The following is a 24,444-nucleotide window of genomic DNA, read 5'->3' as shown; positions in this document are numbered from 1 at the left end:
TCCATACATTACACTGCGCTTGTGAATGAAACCGAGTCCTAGATGACTTGTGAGGAGAAATAACGTAAACTACGTGTTTGCGAGATATTTTCTAAAGGCCATGAACGCTTTTCTTGCATTATCAATCGCCACCATGATGTGCGTTGAGATTGTTTTTACTTGGTATCACATTTTATACCTTACACAGACCACCAAAATAGTATATCAAATGCATCGATTTATGTTAAGAACAAAACAGAAAATACATTTTTGAATGCAGAAATGGATTAGGTCAATGTAATATTATCAAAACATCTCTAAGTAACTACTAAATATGTAATTTAGCAATGAGTAATTTAGCTGTGATTTCGAGTTTCGCATGTGAATGAGAATTTTGGAATGCAAAAACGTATGCGTACATCAGGCAGAACTGCTCTTTAAACCATAAAGACAACCAGCTTTTTTCCACACTCACTCTACTACGATATATATTTATGATATCGTTGATATACGGTCTGATGAATAATAAGTGCGAATATATACGTCATACATTTCAGATTGATAACATATTTTGATCACATATATGTTCAAACACGTCCTATTACATTTTAACACTCGGAGAAAGTGTTCATTAACGCAATGAATTAAAATTACCTGTATAATGCAGATAATGCTTTCACTTTGACTGCTGTATGTATGTCATACTTGAAAAAGTAACGAAACACAACAAAGGGACACGTATTTTGGGACGTTTGATTATCCACAGGGAAGCCATGCAATATCCCACACTTTGGTAGATCAAAATGGTTTAAAATATAAACTGCTGAAAATGGAAATACATATCCGCAAAACGTATTAATTAACGAAGGTGCGCTTGTCAAGAAATTGATATATTACTAGTATATTTTATTCGGCAATATTACTACACTAATATGAACAGTATTCATGGCAAACGATCCATTCCACTGATGTCATTTCTAAATGTACAAACTCTACTCATTGCGGATAAATACCGTTTACGATATGATGTATCCTCCAAAAACAATGATGTCGTCTTGAAACATCCAAACTCTACACATTGCCGCTACATTACGGCTACAACGAAAGTACTGTACGACAGACAGTGTAAGGAGACTGGATATCAACAACGTATTTTAGAGAGTATGTTCATTGTTTCTGAAAGAACGTTTCACATGTCGATTCGTCATACGACACTTTCAACGACTTCACATTTTCCAAGTCAAAGGTGTTTTAATAACTCCCCGACTAAATCTTCAAGCACAACATGCCCCAGCGCGTCCCATTGATCGACTCACAGGCAGTATTAAAGCCGGTCGGCTCGCTGAGTAAGATTAGTATACTCATATACGCTATAGTTGAGAGACTAAACCGTCCAACGGTTATTCTTTACACCACAGCATATAAACTGCTCCTAACAGCAGCAGGGGAACAGTACAAGAACAATATTTACTTTCAACACTGAAAACAGGTACATTCTGGAAGTGATAATGCGATATATCCACAATTCTTCGCCTAGAAACATCAGCACAATCATATCTCTCGTGTTTGTAAGATAAATTCTACTCCACATTTTTTCCAAAACCATTTTAATAAATAAATAAAATAGCAAAAAGTGCTGATGTTCATTTCTTCATTGGATTTAAATATATTCTGTACCTATTAATGCATAAAATGCGAAATTTCATACCTTGTTACATCTTCATTCTTCATAATTTCAAACATATACTCCTAATTTTCCAACAGATTCAATCATGGCTTTGCTTCCTCCTGGTGGACTTCCGGAGATTGTTTTCTCCTTTGACACAACCGGCTCAATGAGTAGCTGTCTTGTCGAAGTCCGAGGTCGACTCCAGGACATGATACAGCGACTCCAGGCTGACATCCCCGCCATCAGAATGGCTGTCTTCGCACACGGTGACTGCTGTGACAAACACAACTACGTCACAAAGTGGATAGACTTTTCAACTAACGTCAAGGAACTTTGTGACTTTGTCAACAACGTCAGCAGCACAGGAGGCGGAGACTCCGACGAATGTTACGAACTCGTTCTGAGACAAGTGGGGGAGGAATTGTCATAGACACCTGGATCCAATCGTGCCCTCGTCATGATCGGCGACGCCAACCCCCATGAGCCAGACTATCCTGACAACAAACTCAGGATAGACTGGAGGGAAAAAATTCAAACCCTCAATAAAATGGTGAGCTGAAGGTCTAGTCAGTCAGCTTTAATTCCCAACATCAATTAATAGCATTCAAAATACAAATACAATGTTTCTCTTAGTTTGTATTTAGTTATCAGTGGCGTATGATTAATATCTTACATTTCTATGCATGAAAGATAGAATATTTTACAATAGACAAATACACAGTAAATACATATACCCAGCCTACTCATTTCCAGGGAGTGAAGATATATGGGGTAGAGCGTGGATCTGGCACCATGGAATTCTACAAGAGAATGTCACAGGAGACTGGAGGACGCCATCTTCAACTTTACAGTTTCTCCAATGTTTTCGACTTTCTCATGGCCATCTGCTACAGAGAACAAGGGTCAAACTTGTTTGATGTAAGTTCGCCCTGCGCTTACCTTAAAAACACAACCTAAAATTTTCCCACACTTAATTTAGGACATTTTCTTTAACAAACACGTTATGCGTGTATGCATGTTTTAACATCTGTACATGCCATTTCAGGTCTACGACAAAGAGAAAGAGGTCCGAGGTCGTTGTGCTGACGGCCCCCTCAGCAAGGACATGGAAAAGATGTTTACATCGCTACGCGATGGAGTGACCTCGGTTCCATCTTCTAAGAAGACCACAACCGGTGGCAGTAAGAAAGATGTGAAGATTCTCACACTGAAGAAAACTACATCTTTCACAGGAATGAGGAAGGCCAAACCTAAATCTATCAGGAGACCAGGAACTAAATCGCTGAAGGTATTTTAACAATGCCTCTTTCCAAAAGTATATTAAACATTATAAAATAAAAATGTTCAGTTGTGTGAAAAATATTGACAATGATCGTGTTTGCTGATTTACGTGATACCACTCTGTCATTGCCGATTCTAATTATTTGTACATAATGCATGATTTCAGAAAGCAACAAAGTTTGTGACACCTCGTCTGAGAAGGGAAGAAGTGTTTGAGAACAACTTCAGCTTAAGAGACATGGACTGGTCACCCTGGGTCAAGGTTATCTCCCCTGTCGTTCCTCTCAGACAGGACGCACAATGGGAGAAAAGACGAGGTGCCAACCCTGGATTTAGGAGAAAAACAGTCTTCAAGTCTCAGAACAATAAGCCAGCTCTCTACGAGATCAGTGTTCAGACCACCAGGTTTGGGCGGAGGTGTGTGGTATTCAGCAAGTTCTGCCATCACATTCCCCATGTTAACTGGGAAACACGTCTTCTTGGAAATAAACTTGTCAGAGCTCAGGTGAACAATGTTGTGTCTCAGAACTGTAGTGTCTTTGTGCGGAGGGTGTTATACAGAAGAGCTTCGGGGCACGTCAAAACAGCTGCAATGATGAAATCCTATGACTACGCTTGGAGGTGTTTGAGGAGGTTACGATCCACTGCTCGACATGTTTACAAACAAGGCAGCACGATTTCATCGGACAAAGTATAGAAATGTTTCTGAACATTGACTGATGATACTAGTATCAGTTGTGTCTTCAAAGATAGACATGGCTGTTATTCCTTGGACACCCTATATCAATGTATAGAATGTACATGAAGAATGTATATGTACAATCAAAGGCCATTCTTGATATTACTGGAATGAGATGGATTTGCCAGTGTAAGGTATCGACAACAAATCTCATATCATGCAACTTGCTTTATGCTTTATATAAGGAGAGTGCATGGTGTTTCATTATAGTGCGTGACTGGGAAATATTGTGTATTTATCCGAATGAAAGAGCCTGATAAATGTGATAAGAGTTGTACATATGTCAGTTAAGGTACATATACAACTCATTCGCTGGCCTTCATTGTTTACACCTTTGTGCAATATTAGAATGCGAATAAATAAAACAAATTATTATTAAACACACTTTCTGTGTTTTGGGCTTTTGGGGGTTTTGTTGACAGTGCATTTTGCATGAGTGTGTCGTAGTTATGTGAGACGTAACCTATTACGTCTGACCGCGACACAGTAAGAATAAACTTTGACTTCGACTTCTACTTCCAGATGAAACAATTCCCATCTGGATGCACGGGAATCAATTGCTATTCATATACCATAGGCATCTAAACAATCAGAATGTTATGTGATGCTCCCTTTCAGTTATACAGCCTTACAAACTACACACTTTAACAGATAAGCTAACAAAATGCAACGGAAACAAATGTGCATTTGGTTTTTTCTGCATCACAACATAAACCTTTACAGAAGAAAGTATAATTAAACTATAATTAATGACGGAAAATGTTTATGCTCGAATCCACTACACACCATCCTCTCAAACAATATTTGCTAGAATTTGATTTGCCACATAGCATATTGTCTTCGACGGCCAATAACTATACGTCCTGTTATTGTACATGTGTTGACCTCACAACATTCAGAGAGACGAGCGGTGGGCCATCAGGCAAACGTGCTTACTAAGCATAACAATTCGCGAAGTAAATACGTCACACATTCTTTCCAAACTCGCCACACTACACTGCGCTTCTCAATGGAACCGAGTCTTAGACGCATCTGTGAGGAGAAACTAACAAAAACAACGTGTTTGAGAGGTTATTTCCAAGTAACAACACTGTTCTTGAATCACCAGGTTCCTTCACGTGTGTTTTGGTATAGCGTAAACTGATTCTGTAACTGACATACGATATGTGTAATTGATCCTTAAAGTATTACTCTTATACCTCAACAAGAAGCTCTATGAGTATTTACACTTTAAGTTTAACACATTTTTGTGAATACAGATCTCCATACCCCATTAAAGGAGAATCAACATGCTTCTCTTAAAGTTACATGACCAATACTTGTCAGTTTGAAATAAGAAGCTTTCAATATTGATAAACAGTTCATTAATACGGTGTTGCACTTTGTTAGCGAAATTTGCCAAAAGTGTTCATTTCGACATTTATGTGTTGCCAAATACGTATATAGCATTACCGTAAATGATAAAGTTTGTGGGATAGATTTCGGAGAGAATTATGTTGTTTAAAGGATAGGTGTAGGCTGGATAATAAGTCATGTTGAGTTGAGAACACTCGATTAACAATTGCGAGACTGCAGTTAGAAACGATAAGCAAAAAACCAAATGTTCTAGAAAGTTGTAGTAAGTGAGTTGGGTTTTACATTTAGCAATATTCAAGCAATATCGCGGCGGGGGCTACGAGACATTTTTTTTTAATACATAGATGAAAAGGCCTCAAAACTGGCCTAATAGATAAACATTTCTGAACCATAATGTTACATACAAAATAGTTCTCGAGACAGGGAAATACAAAATCGACTTGTGTTCACAACACGATCCTTTCCCAATATTTTATATATTTTGGTGTCTGAGCCATCAGCGGTTCTTTCAGCAGTTTATTACAGTGACAAAGTTAGTAATACTTCATTATTTATTTCAAACAAGTGCAAATAAATCACGTGCTTGCTGTTTGTTCACTGAAAAATAAATACAGATCTCATATTTCTATTACAAGTTACCAGACCTATGAAGAATATTATTAATTTACATTTAAAAACAAATCTTCACCTTCTTCTCATTTTCTATCAATACTAAAATGCATAAACAAAAATCTATTTCATAATGGCATGTTTGGTAACTCTTTCATTGAAAACCTTTTGTCTATCGTCACAATTGCTTCCACCTTTACATCGGATCAAATGGCATTGTTACGGTACCAGCTTGCTCACAGGTCCTACATTTCACAAAATATGCATGGACGTTCAGCATAATTATGAATATGTATAAGTAGTATGGACGGGTTCACGGAAAATACGTGCGTCAACATCATGAAAACCAGTCAACGTGCTAGGAGTTGCAATAAACCTTCTGCGTGCCTGCTTCTTATATCTCACGGTCTTCATCTGCTGAAATATAAAAAAGAAGGTGGTTAGTCTTGTGAAAAATAGGATGTGTCAGGAAACATTGCTATATCTTAGGGAGATTATTTTTTTATGTTTAAAAAATGCTGTTGTCTGTAAAAATATGAAAGAGAAGGTGGTTAGATCTGTGGAAAAAAGGATAGATATTTAAAACGTCTTATGTTTCAAATGTATCTCAGAGAAAGTGAATTTTATTCAGCAATATACTTTCCGTGCTTTGCCAGCCATATATTCTTCAAAATACAAAAAGGGATGCTTCTTGGGGCAACTTCAATGTGACAAACTATTGTCCAAGCCCAGCATTGCAGTGTACATAACACACACCCTTTTAGATCTTAATAATTTACATAAGGAACAGTTGGATAGGGGACCATATACATATCTAGCATGTGCAAACAATTATTAAACGAAGATGCTTTGCCAAAGAAACAGTATCTATAATATTCATATATGTTTAGAGAATTCAAATTCTGTTTGGCAAACAAAACATTCCGCGAAGCAATGATGTCATCTCAAAACACCCAAACTCTAAACATTGCCGCTACATACCCGTTACAACGAAAGTATTGTATGACAGGCAGTGTAAGGAGACTGGATATCAACAACGTATTTGAGAGAGCGTGTTCATTTGTTTCGAAACACAGGTTCCACGTTTGTCGATTCTGCATAAGCAACTTTCAATGACATCACATTTCCTAAGTGAAAGTGTCGTAATAACTCCCAGATAATTTCCATCCTCAGCTGGTAAATCCGTTCATTTTTGTTTGTTTCAAAACATTGCGAGTATCCTGAAACACATAGTCATGAACATTGTGTGATGTTCAAAACGCAACCACAGAACAAGCCTGAACGTGCCAACACGACATGCCCACGCTAATCGCCTCACAGCCAGTATAAAAGCAGTACGGCTAGCTGATTGAAATCAGTCTACTGACACACGCTGCGGTGGAAAGTCAGTTACAGCTTAAAGTAAAGTAAAAGAACTGAATATCTTCCGTTGCAATTCAAAAAAGGTAACCAGTGCATAAGATATTTACAGTGGTAGTGTACATACATACATACATACATACATACATACATACATACATACATACATACATACATACATACATACATACATACATACATACATACATACATACATACATACATACATACATACATACATACATACATACATACACTACTGACTAATGACATAACTACAATGGAAACGTTACTCTATATGTATATATGTCATGTATAGATGAGTCTCATTCAACGTTTAAAATAGTTCTCGCTTGGGAACATCAAAAGTAGCTTTCAAATGAATAAAATATTGCATTTCATATCTCATGATATATGATTACGTCAATATAAAACAAATGTTGATACACTCCTATTTTTCAAACAGATTCAACATGGCATTCCTTCCTCCTGGGGGACTTCCAGAGATCGTTTTCTCCTTCGACACTACAGGCTCCATGGAAGACTGTCTAACTGAAGTCCGAGGTCGACTCCAGGACATGATACAGCGACTACAGGCTGATATTCCCGCCATCAGAATTGCCGTCTTCGCACATGGGGATTACTGTACTAAATCCACATATGTCACAAAGTGGATAGACTTCTCCACTAACGTCAAAGAACTCTGCGACTTCGTCATGAACGTCCAAAATACAGGAGGAAGAGCAGACGGGGGTGAGTGCTACGAGCTTGTTCTCCGACAAGTTGGGGAGAAGTTGTCATGGACACCAGGATCTAACCGTGTTCTCGTCGTTGTTGGGGATGATGACCCCCACGGTCCGAACTTCAGCGGCAATACACAAAAGATAGACTGGAAAGAGGAAATTCAAACTCTTAAAAACATGGTAAGCTCATTTCCTCTGAATTCTTATCTGATATTCTGTCCATTTCACTCCATTTTATATCAATGGAAAGTATACGAAACTTGTGTCTACTTAATCCACTGACTGATTATCTCCATTACTTTCCAGGGAATACGAATCTACGGAGTTGAGTGCAACAGCCGAGCTACGACATTCTTCCAAACCATTTCCAAAGAGACAGGAGGTCGACATCTTAAACTGGACAACTTTACAAACATCTTTGACTTCCTCATGGCCATCTGCTACAAGGAACATGGAGCAGACATCCTCCATGTAAGTTGAAATACCTTCTCCTCCTGTATTAGATGTTTAGAATATTTCCCCACATTACAAAAATTAATCGTCTCCAACAAAATATACATTTTTACAAGGGAAAATTGTTTTTCTCTTCACCAGTTATATGAGAAAGAGGTTCGAGCCCGTTGCGGGGATGGTACCCTCAGCAAAGACATGGAAGGAATGTTTACATCCCTCCGTGATGGAATAGATCCCTCTGTTCCATCAACGCCAACGCCAACGCCAACGCCAACGTCAACGCCAATGTCAACGAGAAAGCCAACGACGACAACGATTCCAAACTGTCCCGCAAAGAAAGATACGAAAACGTCCAACCTAAAGAAGGTAACATCCATGCAAAGAGTCAGGACACCCAAACCTAGATCTATCAAGAGGCCAACAACAAAATCCTTGAAAACGCACGGTAACCAGAAAGCAGCAAAGTTTGGGACACCTCTTCTGAGAAGAGAGGAAGTGTTTGAGAACAACTTCAGCTTAAGAGACATGGACTGGTCACCCTGGGTCAAGGTTATCTCCCCTGGCGTTCCACTCAAACAGGACGCGCAATGGGAGAAAAGACGAGGTGCCAACCCTGGATTTAGGAGAAAAACAGTCTTCAAGTCTCAGAACAATAAGCCAGCTCTCTACGAGATCAGTGTTCAGACCACCAGGTTTGGGCGGAGGTGTGTGGTATTCAGCAAGTTCTGCCATCACATTCCCGATAATGTTAACTGGGAAACACGTCTTCTTGGAAACAAACTTGTCAGGGCTCAGGTGAACAATGTTGTGTCTCAGAACTGCAGTGTCTTTGTGCGGAGAGTGGTGTACAGAAGAGCATCGGGGCACGTCAAAACAGCCCCAATGATGAAATCCTATGACTATGCTTGGAGGTGTTTGAGGAGGTTACGATCCACTGCTCGATATGTTTACAAACAAGGCAGCACGATTTCATCGGACAAAGTATAGAAATGTTTCTGAACATTGACTGATGATACTAGTATCAGTTGTGTCTTCAAAGATAGACATGGGTGTTTTTCCTGGGACACCCTGTATCAATGTATAGAATGTACATGAAGAATGTATAATATACAATAAGCCCATTCTTGATATTACTGGAATGAGATGGATTTGCCAGTGTAAGATATCGATGACGAATCTCATATCATGCAACTTGCTTTATGCTTCATGTAAGGAGAAGGCATAGTGTTTCATTATAGTGCGTGACTGGGAATAAGTGTTCTTATCCGAATGAAAGAGACTGATGAATGTGATGAGAGTTGTACATATTTCATTGTTTGTGTTAAGGTGCATATACAACCTGCATTGTTAATATCTCTGCTAACGTGTGCAATATTAGAATACGAATAAATAAAAACAACATTTGAGAAATTAATACATATTGGCTTTTTTATACTAATTAAGATTTTTTTTACTCCGAGACAATAAGTTACGACGCGACTTTGACTTATGAAGTTTGCACTCACAACAATAGTGTGGGTTTCAAAATGTAACATCGCCACAGTGCATTTTGTTGTTCACAGCAATCACTGAATTTTTTCATGAGTTCAAGGTCCGTATCGAAACATTCTAGTCGAGGACTCCAAGCTCATTCCCTACTGTCATATCTGATCCCTCAAGTACCGTGTCTAGCTTTTGATACAAATAGTAATCGTTTACAAACGTAGCTGACCCGATGTTAAAGCTCAGATAAACAGAACACACTAACACTTATGCAAGTTATCCAGTTTGTATCATATCATTGTTATGCACACTTTGTTAACGGCGACGAACTGCCACACAGTGGACTTCCTTTCTTCTAAGTATAAACTGACATTCAGTTATATAACCTGAAAATGTAGCTGCCTTCATAATATGATCAACTGTAAATAATCAAATGCAAACTTCAGAAAGCCTTAGATGATTTAATGATTAACAACATTAGTTGCCGATATTTTGATTCCTGTTTTATTGATTCTATTAACTATTAACGTAGTAAAACAGGGATAGCAAGTTCAGATGAATATTTCCAAATTATTGTTTTCTGTTAAAATCAGCACAGACACCCAAAGTTACAGTGGAAACAAGGGAACATTCAGAAAGATACATGGCTATCAGAAGTGCTCAACGTAACAATCCGCGAAGTAAACACGTTTTTCTCCTGTTGCTATATATACGGAACAGCGACAACTTACTCACGAGTGAGTGAGTATGGTTTTACGCCGCTTTAGCAATTCCCAGCAATATCACGGAGGAGGACACTAGAAACTGACTGACATATTGTATCCATATGAAAAATAGAACATGGAACTTGACGAGCGTGACGAGCTGACCAATAGGTCACCCACATCGCCTTTATCGTGATTAAGATTCTCAAACTCATCCTTTGTTTACTTCTACTCTCACAAAAGGAAGTTGATGAGTGATGTGTCATTCAAACTTCAACGTACAAGGATCAACTGCCCACTAACCGTGCTAGTCTTTTATCCAAACACACCTACATTTAAAAGATCAGTATTACCCACTATTTCAGATAAAGCCGATGACAGGAGTATGTCACTGAAACGGGTGAATATTGTAGGTCTACCTGACACGTCTGGTAGTCTTCAAAGTAGCATGCTCATCTTGAAATACAGGAACGGAACTCTATTCTCTATCGACAAGTTTAGCAACGTTTTCATGGAAATATTTCTGTGATCTTCCTGTCTTAGATCTGTGAAGATCTGGGTTAGACTTGATCTTTAGTGACCAATGTTTTAACTCGCTCAGTCTCTAAATGTATGGAATTTTGATAGTAACAAACAAACCTGTTTTTTTAAAAAGGATTCTCAACATGAGGAAATGTAGGCTTGCTTCATTTAGGACTTTAGCATTACAGGGAGGACTAAAATTGGATGTAAGTAAAAATATTGTTCGGGGACTGTGAGACAGATTGTTGCTTGTAAGAGGCGACTAACGGGATAGTGTAGTCAGCCTCGCCGTCTTGGTTGACACATGGCATCTTAAGCCAATTGCTCATGGTGCTGATCACTGGGCTGTCTGATCCAGGGGTGCTTATGCTCAAAGTTAAGTTTCAGGATGTATTTTCCACAATACACCATCCTTTCAAACAATATTTGTTGTAATGTGCTGTAACTAGATATGTCATATGGCATACCGTCTTCGAAAGCCAGGAAGTCTATGTCATGTAATTGTGTTGACCTCACAACACAAAAGTGCTTACTAAGCATAACAATCCGCGAAGTAAATACTTCACACATTCTTTCCAAACTCGCTACACTACATTACGCTACTCAATAGTTCTACTGTAACTGGCACACGGTCTGTATTATTATTCCTTAACGAGTTACTCTTATACCGCAACGAGAAGCTCTGTCAGTAGGGTGGAAGAGACTTAGCTTTTAGTAGAGATGAAAAGACATATGGTCTCAAAATTGGCATGTTAAACCTAATTCATCACCATAATTTTACATACAAAATTGTTCTCGGACTAGGGAAATACATAATCGACTTGTGTTCACATAACGATCCTTTCCCAATATTTCAAATTTTCCGGTGTCGGAGCCAACAGCGGTTCTTTCAGCAGTATTGCTACAGTGACAGTCAGTACATACTTCATTATTTATTTCACACAACTGCAAATAAAATCATGTGCTTTCAGTTTGTATGAAAAACACTGTAATTTACATTTACAAAGAAATCTTCACCTCATTTCTCATTTTCTATCGATAATAGAATACACAGAAAATCTGTTTCATAATGGCATGTTTCGTAACTGTTTCATGGAAACGCTTTTGTCTATCATAACTGCCTCCACCTTTACATCGGCATTCTTACTGTTTGTAACAAAAAGTTCAAAAGATCCTCCATATCCCAACTCTAAAAAGTATAATCTTTTGCAAAACATCATGAAAACTAATCAACGTGCTATTTTAAAGTGGTTTACATAATTTATCCTTGAAAATACATACACACATTATTATTCAGTTTTATTATTCATTATTATTCTAATATCTGCATCGAGTGCACATTCCAGCAAAATATACTATTCATCCTCAAAGGTTTTTACATTATTCTTTTTACAGTGGCCACGTAGATGTTTATTAGTGTTACAGTATCTTCCTGTTTCTATGGCAATTTTCAAATCTGGAAATATCAGTTCTTACCTGTGGAGGTAAATCACAAAATAAATACTTTTAAAAATCCACCAAAGATTTGTAGGTTTGTAGAGATAATATTTAGGTGTAGATTCAACACAGGCGTACCATGTAAATTATGCTGTTGTACATTATCACAGAACATCTGTTTGAAAAAAGATGTTAAAGCCTCGAACATTGTGATAAGCCAAGCGTAAATAAACTTGAATTAGTATATGTTTAACCTTACAAGTCCATGTAATTCTCCCACACTCATCAAGTGCCTTAAGCAATAACTTTAATCCATGGTAGCCATACACTGAAGGAAACCTGCTTCATGTGTCAGGAAACATTGTTATATCTTAGAAAGTATTTTTTATGTTTCTAAACTGATGCCGTTTGTTGAAATGTGAAAGAGAAGGTGGTCAGATCTGTGGAAAATAGGATGGATATTTAAAACGCCTTATGTTTCAAATGCATCTCAGAGAAAGTGAATTTTACTTAGGAATACACTTTGTCCAAAATGTTGTTATAGCCGCCATATTATATTCTTGAAAGTACAAAAGAGGAATGCTTCTTGGGGCAACTTCGAAATGACAGAGTATTCTTCAAGCACAACATCGCAATGTAAATAACACACACTCTTTAAGATCGTAATAGTTAACATGATGAACAGTTGGATAGGAAGCCACATACCTTGTCGAGAATGTGCAAACAATTATTAAACGAAGATACGATTGTCAAAGAAACAATATCTACAATATCCATACATGTTTTCGGTTTTCAGATTCTGCTTGGCAAATAAAAAACATTCCGCGAAGCAATGATGTCATCTCAAAACACCCAAACTCTAAACATTGCCGCTACATACCGTTTACGACGAAAGTAATCTAGGACAGTGTAAGGAGACTGGATATCAACAACGTATTTGAGAGAGTATGTTCATTTGTTTCGAAACACAGGTTCCACGTTTGTCGATTCTACATAAACAACTTTCAATGACATCACATTTCCTAAGTGAAAAGTGATGTAATAATTCCCGAATAATTTCCATCCTCAACTGATTCCATTCGTTTTGTTTCTTTCAAAACATTGTGCATATGCTAAAACACAGAGTTATGAACATTGCATGATCTTCAAAATGCAACCACAGAACAAGCCTGAACGTGCCAATACAACATGCGCAGGCGAGTTCCTGTTTATCGCCTCACAGCCAGTATAAAAGGAGTGCGGCTCGCTGACTAAGATCAGTCTACTGACATACGCTACAGCTGAAAGTCAGTTACATCTCATACCAGCGATTTAAAGAATTGTACAGCTCCCGCTAATTCCAAAAAGGTAGACAGTGTAACACATTTACAGTGCTACTACAAAATACGTTACTTATATATCTGTATATATTTAACATAAAGATCTTAAAGATCTTTTGAATCTTATCAAAATATATTTGCTGTTTTTCTTTTCTGTCACGTGGAGAGGAGCCTTCTTCAACGTTCAACGCTTGAGAACATCAAATGTACGGTTCAAATGAACTAAACGTTAATTTCATATCTCATCATATATGATCACGTCAATATAAAACGGAAAGCTTCATATACTCCTATTTTTCAAACAGATTCAACATGGCATTCCTTCCTCCTGGGGGACTTCCAGAGATCGTTTTCTCCTTCGACACTACAGGCTCCATGGAAGACTGTCTAACTGAAGTCCGAGGTCGACTCCAGGACATGATACAGCGACTACAGGCTGATATTCCCGCCATCAGAATTGCCGTCTTCGCACATGGGGATTACTGTACTAAATCCACATATGTCACAAAGTGGATAGACTTCTCCACTAACGTCAAAGAACTCTGCGACTTCGTCATGAATGTAAAAAATACAGGAGGAAGAGCAGACGGGGGTGAGTGCTACGAGCTTGTTCTCCGACAAGTAGGGGAGGAGTTGTCATGGACACCAGGATCTAACCGTGTTCTCGTCGTTGTTGGGGATGATGACCCCCACGGTCCGGACTTCAAAGACAATACACAAAAGATAGACTGGAGAGAGGAAATTCAAACTCTTAAAAACATGGTAAGCTCATTTCCTCTGAATTCTTATCTGATATCCTGTCCATTTCACTCCATTTTATATCAATGGAAAGTATACGAAACTTGTGTCTACTTAATCCACTGACTGATTATCTCCATTACTTTCCAGGGAATACGAATCTACGGAGTTGAGTGCAACAGCCGAGCTACGACATTCTTCCAAACCATTTCCAAAGAGACAGGAGGTCGACATCTTAAATTGGACAACTTTACAAACATCTTTGACTTCCTCATGGCCATCTGCTACAAGGAACATGGAGCAGACATCCTCCATGTAAGTTGAAATACCTTCTCCTCCTGTATTAGATGTTTAGAATATTTCCCCACATTACAAAAATTAATCGTCTCCAACAAAATATACATTTTTACAAGGGAAAATTGTTTTTCTCTTCACCAGTTATATGAGAAAGAGGTTCGAGCCCGTTGCGGGGATGGTACCCTCAGCAAAGACATGGAAGGAATGTTTACATCCCTCCGTGATGGAATAGATTCCCCTGTTCCGACAACGCCAACGACAACGACAACGACAACGACAACAACGATTACAAGCGGTGCCGTAAAGAAAGATATCAAAACTTCCACCCTAAAGAAGGTAACATCCATGCAAAGAGTCAGGACACCTAAGCCTAGATCTATCAAGAGGCCAACAACAAAATCCTTGAAGATACAATCATCTCTCCTTTCGGTGAAAACGCACGGTAACCAGAAAGCAGCAAAGTTTGTGACACTTCTTCTGAGAAGAGAGGAAGTCTTTGAGAACAACTTCAGCTTAAGAGACATGGACTGGTCACCCTGGGTCAAAGTTATCTCCCCTGACGTTCCACTCAAACAGGACGCGCAATGGGAGAAAAGACGAGGTGCCAACCCTGGATTCAGGAGAAGAACAGTCTTCAAGTCTCAGAACAATAAGCCAGCTCTCTACGAGATCAGTGTTCAGACCACCAGGTTTGGGCGGAGGTGTGTGGTATTCAGCAAGTTCTGCCATCACATTCCCGATAATGTTAACTGGGAAACACGTCTTCTTGGAAACAAACTTGTCAGGGCTCAGGTGAACAATGTTGTGTCTCAGAACTGTAGTGTCTTTGTGCGGAGAGTGGTGTACAGAAGAGCATCGGGGCACGCCAAAACAGCCGCAATGATGAAATCCTATGACTATGCTTGGAGGTGTTTGAGGAGGTTACGATCCACTGCTCGATATGTTTACAAACAAGGCAGCACGATTTCATCGGACAAATTGTAAAATGTCTCTGAACACTGACTGATGATACTATATAGTATCGGATGTGTCTTGAAGGATACAGAGACGTGTCTGTTTTCCTGGGACGCCCTGAATCAATGTATAGAATGTACAGGGAGAATGTATAATATACAATCAAAGGCCATTCTTGATATTACTGGAATGAGATTATTTCCCAGTGAAAGATATCGATAACGAATCTCATATCACACAACTTGCTTTGAGCTGTATATGAAGGAGAGTGCGTGGTGTTTCATTATAGTGCGTGAGTGGGAGTTATGTGTTTATCCGAATGAAAGAGACTGATGAATGTGATAGGAGTTGTACATATTTCGTTGTTTGTGTTAAGGTGTATAGACAACTCATTCGCTGACCTACATTGTTTATATCTTTCGCAACATGTGCAATATTAGAATACGAATAAATAAAACAAATTAGTATTGTTTGGGTTTTGAGAGGTTTTTGTTGGCAGTGCATTTTGCATGAATGTGTCGTAGTTATATGAGACATAACATATTACGTTTGACCGTGACACAGTGACAGTTAGTTTTGACTTGGACTTATGCAGTCAATGTCTACTTCCATAATTATGTTTTCGGGCAAACATGACAATGAATTAATGGAACCTCAGTCTCTTTTGCTCTATTTCACTTACAACATGCTGTCTTCACTCAGATCACAAACCCGACATCAACTCGATCTCAACTTCCATATACTTTTTACAATAAATTACAACAAGACTTCTGATTGGTAACTAGAGATGTAAATGTGCATAAAAAAGTTAACACCCATAAAACGACAAGTGGCATTACTAAGCATTTCTGCGGCTAAGTTTAATTAAGTCTAAAGACTCGATTTTTCAGATGACACATTTATGTATTCCTGTTGTTCATTTGAATTATTGCCATAAAAGGCGACTATGCTTGTCGTAAGAGACGACTAACGGGATCGGGTGGTCAGGCTCGCTGACTTGGTTGACACATGTCATCGGTTCCCGATTGCACAGATCGATGCTCAAGTTGTTGATCACTGGAGTATCTGGTCCAGACTCGATTATTTACAGACCGCCGCCATATAGCTGTAATATTGCTGAGTGCGGCGTAAAACTAAACTCACTCACTCACTCACTCACTCACTCATTTGAATTATTTACTTCATCAGATTCAGCACGAAATTACTACCTACTGGTGGTCTTCCGGGGATAGCTTTCTCCTCGATTAACTACTTCGTGATGTTATCCTAACAAGATATACCTCAAACTATATTTCAGTCAGCAGTATTTTGACCAACAAAATGATCACAACATCTACCGAAAAACTGTCGTGTGTCATATTAAGTAACATGGACCTGAAAGGTCATAAAACTTTAAACTATTATCCTTATCAAGATCTTAAAAGCACGAATGTAAACGACGATTAACCAAATTCGGAGTACGTTCCTTTTACCTTCAGCTGATGCGCAGTTAAACAATCTTTAACCGTAACAATACATAAATATGTAGGAACAACTGACAACAAAAATGAAACTGACATGCTCTAATGAACTGAATATGGTTATATCAGCCATGTGTTCTGTGGGTATGTCAGCCTTGTAGACTGATAGCCACGCTGCAGAAGCAGTCCTTTTGGCGAGATTGCTAGCCGAGCATAATAACCCGCGGAGTATACACGTCACAGGGTCTTTCTAAACTCCTGATATTACACTGCTCTTCTCAATGAAACCGAGCCCTACATGCACATGTGAGGAGAAATAAACGTAAACAGCGTGTTACGATATTTAAAAAACACGTATGTAAACGACAGTTAATTGAATTCTAAGGCTTAGTACATTCCCATTATCTTTAGCTGATGAGCAGTAAAAAAACCCATAAACTCTCAATATCTAATCAAGCAAAAACCGCTAACAAAAAACTAAATATACATGCATTTATTAATTGAATATATGTCAGCCATATGTTTCTATGGATGTGTCAGCCTTGTTCAGTCATAACCATAAAACATTCGCCGGCTATCAGGCGAAATTGTTTGCCGAGCATAACCCGCGGAGTATACACGTCACGCATGCTTCCTAAACTCACATACGCTGCGCTTCTCAATGAAACCCCTACACGCACGTGTGAGGAGAAATAAACGTACACAACGTATTTGCGAGACATTTTCTAAAGGTCATGAACGCGTTTCTTGTATTGATAATCACCATACACAATGTTTATTATGGTGAGTTGGCTTTGTTATATTGTATCAGATAGAAAAGCCACGTGCACCATAATCTGTACAGAAACTGTTGTACTTGGTAGTACATTTTATAAATAATAACAGAAATGCATAGACCCATGTTAAGCCTAAAATAAAACTAAATACTTCTTCCGAAATGTGATCAATGTAATATCATCAAAACATCACCAAGGAACAATTGACATCAATGTGTAATCAAGCTGTCATTTCCATTCACGCATGTGAATAAAAATGTTCGACATATAAGAATGAAAAGACCCATGTCTTTTTCAGGCAGAACTGCTTTTTTTCACCGGTCAGTTGAATAATGATTATTTCAAATACTGATATAGTTATTTTTATACTTCAGAGCGTAACCGACCAGCCTGTGACAATTATCATTCTGTTTCACTGAGACGGGAGAATATTTTGTTTCGAGCGCATAGAAAATACATCTTCCTGCATTTCCATTTAGACGAGCCACGATTTTCAATGTCCTGCAGTATTAATGCTCTTTGAATAATCTTTATGTGTACAAACTGACATATCATTGTACAAGGACTATCCAACTATTTCTCTAAAGTTGAAGGGGCGGTGGGGTAGCCTAGTGGTTAAAGCGTTCGCTCGTCACGCCGAAGCCCCGGGTTCGATTTCCTACATGGGTACAATGTGTAAAGCCCATTTTCTGGTCTCCCCCGCCGTGATATTGCTGGAATATTGCTAAAAGCGGTGTAACACTGAACTCACTCACTCACTCTGAAGTTGAAAGTACAATAATTAGTAAGTTAGCAAGTCTCTAATAGTGTTATATATAATTTCACTTGTGTTCACTTCACCTTATTACTCTATTCTCGTTCCAAACTGAAAAATAACCCAGAAAACTAAAGCTGTCATCTTAGGACATTATTTATAACTATTCCATTGAAGTTTTCTCTCCATCGTTTAATTCCTCGTTTGCAATTTATGATATAGTATTCTAACTGTCCAAGCGTCTTTACAGGTATGGAGATATGGACCTTTCGTACACTTTCATAAAAAATATTATCATTGCAAGGTGCATACATAACAAGAAATTAATGGCTGAACACATTATGTATGAATTAATACAGACGGAATACGGAATTTATCCGAGAGTTTTCTCGGGGGTTGAAGTAAATATAACTCGAAGTTACGTGTCCCAAAACGCAGATTTCTGTTGGGACTCCTTTGGAAAACATTGTTATTCTCTTGAAACAAAATCGTTTTTGATTTGGTTTAAAACGACTTTGGAAACAAAAACATCTGAGGCTGAAAAATTATGTAACAACTAATACTTTTCTTTCTTAAAACTCAAAGAAATTGTTTATTGTAATATTACACAGAATTGAAATTACCACTATGTTTTTGCAAGATGGGGGATTCAGACATGTAACAGTAACACTTCTTTCTAATTTTATCTCAGCAACGATAAACAGATGATTACCCACAGAGAACACAAGTTTATATGCATATTATTCACACACTTTTGTAGGTCATAATGGTTCCAATAATAACCAGCTGAATGCGGGAATGTACCAATTAACGAGGATACATATGTCACGGAAATACCTGCAATATTTAAACATTTTTCACGAAGAATATTATTGACATTCTGCCTTGCAGGTAAAACATTCCGCGAAGCAATGATGTCATCTCAAAATGTACAAACTCTTACCACTGCGGCTGTATGCCGTTTTCGATGACAACATCTTCCGACAGACAGTGTAAGGAGACTGGATATCAGGAACGTATTTGAGAGAGTATGTTCATTGTTTCTAAACGCACGTTTCACATGTCGATTCTGTATAATACACGTTCAACGACTGCACATTTCCCAAGTCAAAGGTGTTTTAACAACTACATTTCCATCTTCAACGGCTTATCCAGATCGTTTTGTTTGTTTCAGATGAGAGTAAATCAAAACACACTCATGCTAACATCGTCTCATCCACAAAACACAACCACAGAACAGGTCTCAACATGCCAACCACAACAAGCCCCAGCGCGTTCCCATTGATCGCCTCACAGGCATTATAAAAGCCGGCCGACTCGCTGAGTAAGATCAGTATACTCATGTACGCTGTAGTTGAGAGACTAAACCGTCCCACAGTTACTTCTAACTGCGCTACTCATAAACTGCATTTAACAGCAGCGGGGCAATAGAGTACAACAAAAACTATTTATCTTCAACATTTAAAACAGGTAATTTCTGGACGATATTCACAGTGACAGTGCGAACACATCGATTGGTCTAGATACATCAACAGAACCGCTTAAACATTCTTTCATTTTTATCTCTCTTGTTTGCAAGATAAAGCCAGTAATTCAGATAAGTCTGTGGCAGATTATTTCAAAATCATTTCAATGATAGAATTGAAGAAGAATGTTGAAGTTTATTTCTTCATCATTTGAATGTATTCTGTGCGCATTAAGATTAATATCAGCTTTGGGATTTTTTTCAACAGATTCAATCATGGCTTTGCTTCCTCCTGGTGGACTTCCGGAGATAGTTTTCTCCTTTGACACAACCGGCTCAATGAGTAGCTGTCTTGTCGAAGTCCGAGGTCGACTCCAGGACATGATACAGCGACTCCAGGCTGACATCCCAGCCATCAGAATGGCTGTCTTCGCACACGGTGACTACTGTGACAAACACAACTACGTCACAAAGTGGATAGACTTTTCAACTAACGTCAAGGAACTTTGTGACTTTGTCAACAACGTCAGCAGCACAGGAGGCGGAGACTCCGACGAATGTTACGAACTCGTTCTGAGACAAGTTGGGGAGGAGTTGTCATGGACACCTGGATCCAATCGTGCCCTCGTCATGATCGGCGACGCCAACCCCCATGAGCCAGACTATCCTGACAACAAACTCAGGATAGACTGGAGGGAAGAGATTCAAACCCTCAATAAAATGGTGAGCTGACGGTCTAGGTAGTCAACTTCACAACATTAATTAATAACATTCAAAATAAAAGTACAATGACTGCTTGTCTTTAATTAACAGATGTGTATGATGAATGTCAACCTTTGTATGTATTAATAATACAACATTATGCAATAGACAAATACACAGTAAATACATTTATCCAACGTATTCATTTATAGGGAGTGAAGATATATGGAGTAGAGCGTGGATCTGGCACCATGGAATTCTACAAGAGAATGTCTCAGGAGACTGGAGGTCGCCATCTTCAACTTGACAGCTTCTCCAATGTTTTCGATTTTCTCATGGCCATCTGCTACAGAGAACAAGGGTCGGATTTGTTTGATGTAAGTTCACCTTGCGTTTATATTGAAAACAAAACCTACATCTTTCCCATATTTAATTTTCCGTAACAAGCACATTATGCATGTATACGTGTTTTAACATCTGCACATGCCATTTCAGGTCTATGAGAAAGAGGTCCGAGGTCGTTGTGCTGGCGGCCCCCTCAGCAAGGACATGGAAAAGATGTTTACATCGCTACGCGATGGAGTGACCTCGGTTCCATCTCCTAAGAAGACCACAACCGGTGGCAGTAAGAAAGATGTGAAGATTCCCACACTGAAGAAAACTACATCCTTCACAGGAATGAGGAAGGCCAAACCTAAATCTATCAGGAGACCAGGAACTAAATCGCTGAAGGTATTTTTAAAATGCTTCTTTCCAAAAGAATAAACATTATAAAATACAAATGTTAAGTTGTGTGAAAAATATCGATAATGATCGTGTTTGCTGATTAAATTTATACCACTATGTTATTACCGATTCTAATGATTTGCATATAATGTATTATTTCAGAAACCAACAAATTTTGTGACACCTCTTCTAAGGAGAGAGGAAGTCTTTGAGAACAACTTCAGCTTAAGAGACATGGACTGGTCACCCTGGGTCAAAGTTATCTCCCCTGTCGTTCCACTCAAGCAGGAGGCACAATGGGAGAAAAGACGAGGTGCCAACCCTGGATTTAGGAGAAGAACAGTTTTCAAGTCCCAGAACAATAAGCCAGCTCTCTACGAGATTAGTGTTCAGACCACCAGGTTTGGGCGGAGGTGTGTGGTATTCAGCAAGTTCTGCCATCACATTCCCGATAATGTTAACTGGGAAACACGGCTACTTGGAAACAAACTTGTCAGGGCTCAGGTGAACAATGTTGTGTCTCAGAACTGCAGTGTCTTTGTGCGGAGAGTGGTGTACAGAAGACCATCTGGGCACGTCAAAACAGCCGCAATGATGAAATCCTATGACTACGCTTGGAGACGTCTAAGATCACGATCCACTGCTCGATATGTTTACAAACAGGGCAGCACAATTTCATCGGACAAAGTATAGAATGTTTCTGAACATTGACAATATCAGGTGTGTGCTGAAAGATATGCAGACATGGCTGTTTTACATGAGACACCATGTATCAATGTATAAAATGTATATAGAGGCTGTATATATGGATATTACCGAAATGGGAATCCCAATGGGATTTTGGATATTGCCGAAATGGGAATCAAATGGGATTTGCCAGTGAAAGATATCGAATCTCATATCAAGCAACCTGCTTCTTAGTTTATATGAAGGAGAGGGGAAGATGTTTCGACTAACTATAGTGCGTGAGTGGGAATTAACTACATTGTGTTTACCTGAATGAAAGAGACTGATAATTGTGATAAGAGTTGTACATATGTCACTGTTTGTGTTAAGGTGTATATACAACTCATTCGCTAACCTGCATTGTTATATCTTTGGCAACATGTGCAATACTAGAATACGAATAAATAAAAATAACTCTTCAGAAATTTATAGACATTGTTTTTTATTATAACATACTTTTTACTTGATTTCGTTGCCGTAATCAGAGATATAATACGTCTGGACTTTGACTTATGCAATCTTCACTCACAAACTAAATATCAACAGTGAACTTCCATATATGTTTTCGGACAAACATCACTTGGAATAAATGGAGCCTCTGCCTTCGTTCCATGTTGATGCTTTTCATGAGTTCATGGTCCGAATCGAAACATTTTAGTCGAGGACTCACAGTTCATTCCCTACTGTCATATTTGATCTGTCCAGTACCGCATCTAGTAGTAATAGTTTACAAACGTAGCTGCCCCGATGTTAAAAGGTTAAAGGTTAAAGAAACAGAATACACAAACACTTATGCAAGTTATCCAGTTTGCATCATATCATTGTTATGCACACTTTGTTAACAACGACGAATTGCCACACAGTGAACTTCCTTTCTTCTAAGTATAAGCTATCGTTCAGTTATATAACCTGAAAATGTAGCTGCCTTCATAACATGATTAACTGAAAATAATCAAATGCAAACTTCAGAAAGCCTTAGATGATTTAATGATTAAAAACAATAGTTGCCGATATTTTTATTCCTGTTTCTATTGATTCTATTAACTATTAATGTAGTAAAACATTTATAGCAAATTTAGATGAACATTGCCAAATTATTGTTTTCTATTAAAAACAGCACCGACATCCAATGATAGAGAGCAAACCATGGAACATTCAGCAAGATATATGGCTATTAGAGAGAAGTGCTCAACGTAACAATTCGCGAAGTAAACACGTCACACATTTTTTCTTCTGTTGCTATATATACGGAACTGCGACATCCAAGAAACCTCGTCCAAAGCGGACGTGTGAGGAGACACGAGTGAGTGAGTATGGTTTTATGCCGCTTTAGCAATACCACAGCGATGTCACGGAGGGGGACGCTAGAAACTGACTTTACATATTGCAGTAATATAAAAAATAGAACATGGATCTTCAGCGTGACGAGCGTACGCACCCAGTGTTTAAATATATAAAATTTTGATAGTAACAAAGAAACCCATCTTAACTGAAAAGGAGCTCCAGCCCTAGGAGACAAGAGATTCTGAACACGAGGAAATGTAGACTTGCTTCATTCAGGACATTAGCATTGCAGGAAGGTCTTGGCTGCAGGGAAAAAATATGGTTCGGGGGCTGTGAGACAGATTATAACGCTCGTCGTAAGAGGCGACTATCTGGATAGGGTCGTCAGGGTCGCTGACTTGGTCGACAGATGCCAATTGTGAAGGTCGATGCTCATGGTGCTGATCACTGGATTGTCTGATCTATACTCGGTTATTTACAGGCCGCCGTCATATAACTGGGACATTGCTGAGTGCGGCATTCAACAACAAGCCAACTAACATTTGTAAAACACGCCAGGGAATTTTAACAGGGTGTTGATTACTGAACTCATCACTTGGAGGTCTATGACTGGATTCTCGAGGTTCGTCATTATCACCCATCGTTTGTATCCATGCTCGTGTCTTTGTCTCAGCAGTAAACAGTACCTCCACTTTGAGAAATTTGCACAGAGAACAGAACACCATCCAGATGAAACAATTTAGATCTGCATGAACGGGAATTAATTGCTATTCATATACCATAGGCATCTAAACAATCAGAAATGTATGTGAGGCACTCTTTCAGTTATACAGCCTTAAAAACTACACACTTTAACAAACAAGCTACAAGCAAATACAACGGCATTTAATGAATTATTCTACATCACACC

The 24,444-nt window shown here is 38.6% G+C and overlaps 3 protein-coding genes and 1 pseudogene across 3 annotated transcripts; all 4 read left to right on the top strand.

The window, feature by feature from the left end:
• Positions 1-1,751: 1,751 nt before the first annotated feature.
• On the top strand, positions 1,752-3,626 carry LOC137290677 (uncharacterized; annotated as a pseudogene).
• A 3,360-nt stretch (positions 3,627-6,986) lies between these two features.
• LOC137290675 (uncharacterized) lies at positions 6,987-9,602 on the top strand. Its single transcript, XM_067821755.1, has 4 exons — positions 6,987-7,078; positions 7,459-7,915; positions 8,042-8,206; positions 8,330-9,602. The coding sequence occupies exons 2-4, from the start codon at positions 7,466-7,468 to the stop codon at positions 9,173-9,175; spliced, it is 1,461 nt and encodes a 486-aa protein (XP_067677856.1). The 5' UTR covers positions 6,987-7,078; positions 7,459-7,465; the 3' UTR covers positions 9,176-9,602.
• A 3,929-nt stretch (positions 9,603-13,531) lies between these two features.
• Positions 13,532-16,180, top strand: LOC137290436 (uncharacterized). Its single transcript, XM_067821367.1, has 4 exons — positions 13,532-13,680; positions 13,958-14,414; positions 14,541-14,705; positions 14,829-16,180. Exons 2-4 carry the CDS (start codon positions 13,965-13,967, stop codon positions 15,669-15,671), a joined length of 1,458 nt encoding a protein of 485 aa, XP_067677468.1. The 5' UTR covers positions 13,532-13,680; positions 13,958-13,964; the 3' UTR covers positions 15,672-16,180.
• A 3,783-nt stretch (positions 16,181-19,963) lies between these two features.
• On the top strand, positions 19,964-22,679 carry LOC137290916 (uncharacterized). The gene is made up of 5 exons (XM_067822120.1): positions 19,964-20,101; positions 20,365-20,819; positions 21,011-21,175; positions 21,294-21,530; positions 21,687-22,679. The coding sequence occupies exons 2-5, from the start codon at positions 20,373-20,375 to the stop codon at positions 22,215-22,217; spliced, it is 1,380 nt and encodes a 459-aa protein (XP_067678221.1). The 5' UTR covers positions 19,964-20,101; positions 20,365-20,372; the 3' UTR covers positions 22,218-22,679.
• Positions 22,680-24,444: the final 1,765 nt, after the last annotated feature.

This window comes from Haliotis asinina, chromosome 7 (genome assembly GCF_037392515.1).
Source record: "Haliotis asinina isolate JCU_RB_2024 chromosome 7, JCU_Hal_asi_v2, whole genome shotgun sequence".
NCBI lineage: Eukaryota > Metazoa > Mollusca > Gastropoda > Lepetellida > Haliotidae > Haliotis > Haliotis asinina.
This window is presented reverse-complemented; position numbering and strand designations above follow the sequence as displayed.

Excerpts from the sequence above, each read along its gene's own strand:
- LOC137290675 (XM_067821755.1), top strand. The coding sequence starts at position 7,466 with ATGGCATTCCTTCCTCCTGGGGGACTTCCAGAGATCGTTTTCTCCTTC. Across the intron at positions 7,916-8,041 it reads TTCAAACTCTTAAAAACATG|GGAATACGAATCTACGGAGT; the intron begins GTAAGCTCATTT and ends ATTACTTTCCAG. Across the intron at positions 8,207-8,329 it reads ATGGAGCAGACATCCTCCAT|TTATATGAGAAAGAGGTTCG; the intron begins GTAAGTTGAAAT and ends TCTCTTCACCAG.
- LOC137290436 (XM_067821367.1), top strand. The coding sequence starts at position 13,965 with ATGGCATTCCTTCCTCCTGGGGGACTTCCAGAGATCGTTTTCTCCTTC. Across the intron at positions 14,415-14,540 it reads TTCAAACTCTTAAAAACATG|GGAATACGAATCTACGGAGT; the intron begins GTAAGCTCATTT and ends ATTACTTTCCAG. Across the intron at positions 14,706-14,828 it reads ATGGAGCAGACATCCTCCAT|TTATATGAGAAAGAGGTTCG; the intron begins GTAAGTTGAAAT and ends TCTCTTCACCAG.
- LOC137290916 (XM_067822120.1), top strand. The coding sequence starts at position 20,373 with ATGGCTTTGCTTCCTCCTGGTGGACTTCCGGAGATAGTTTTCTCCTTT. Across the intron at positions 20,820-21,010 it reads TTCAAACCCTCAATAAAATG|GGAGTGAAGATATATGGAGT; the intron begins GTGAGCTGACGG and ends ATTCATTTATAG. Across the intron at positions 21,531-21,686 it reads CAGGAACTAAATCGCTGAAG|AAACCAACAAATTTTGTGAC; the intron begins GTATTTTTAAAA and ends GTATTATTTCAG.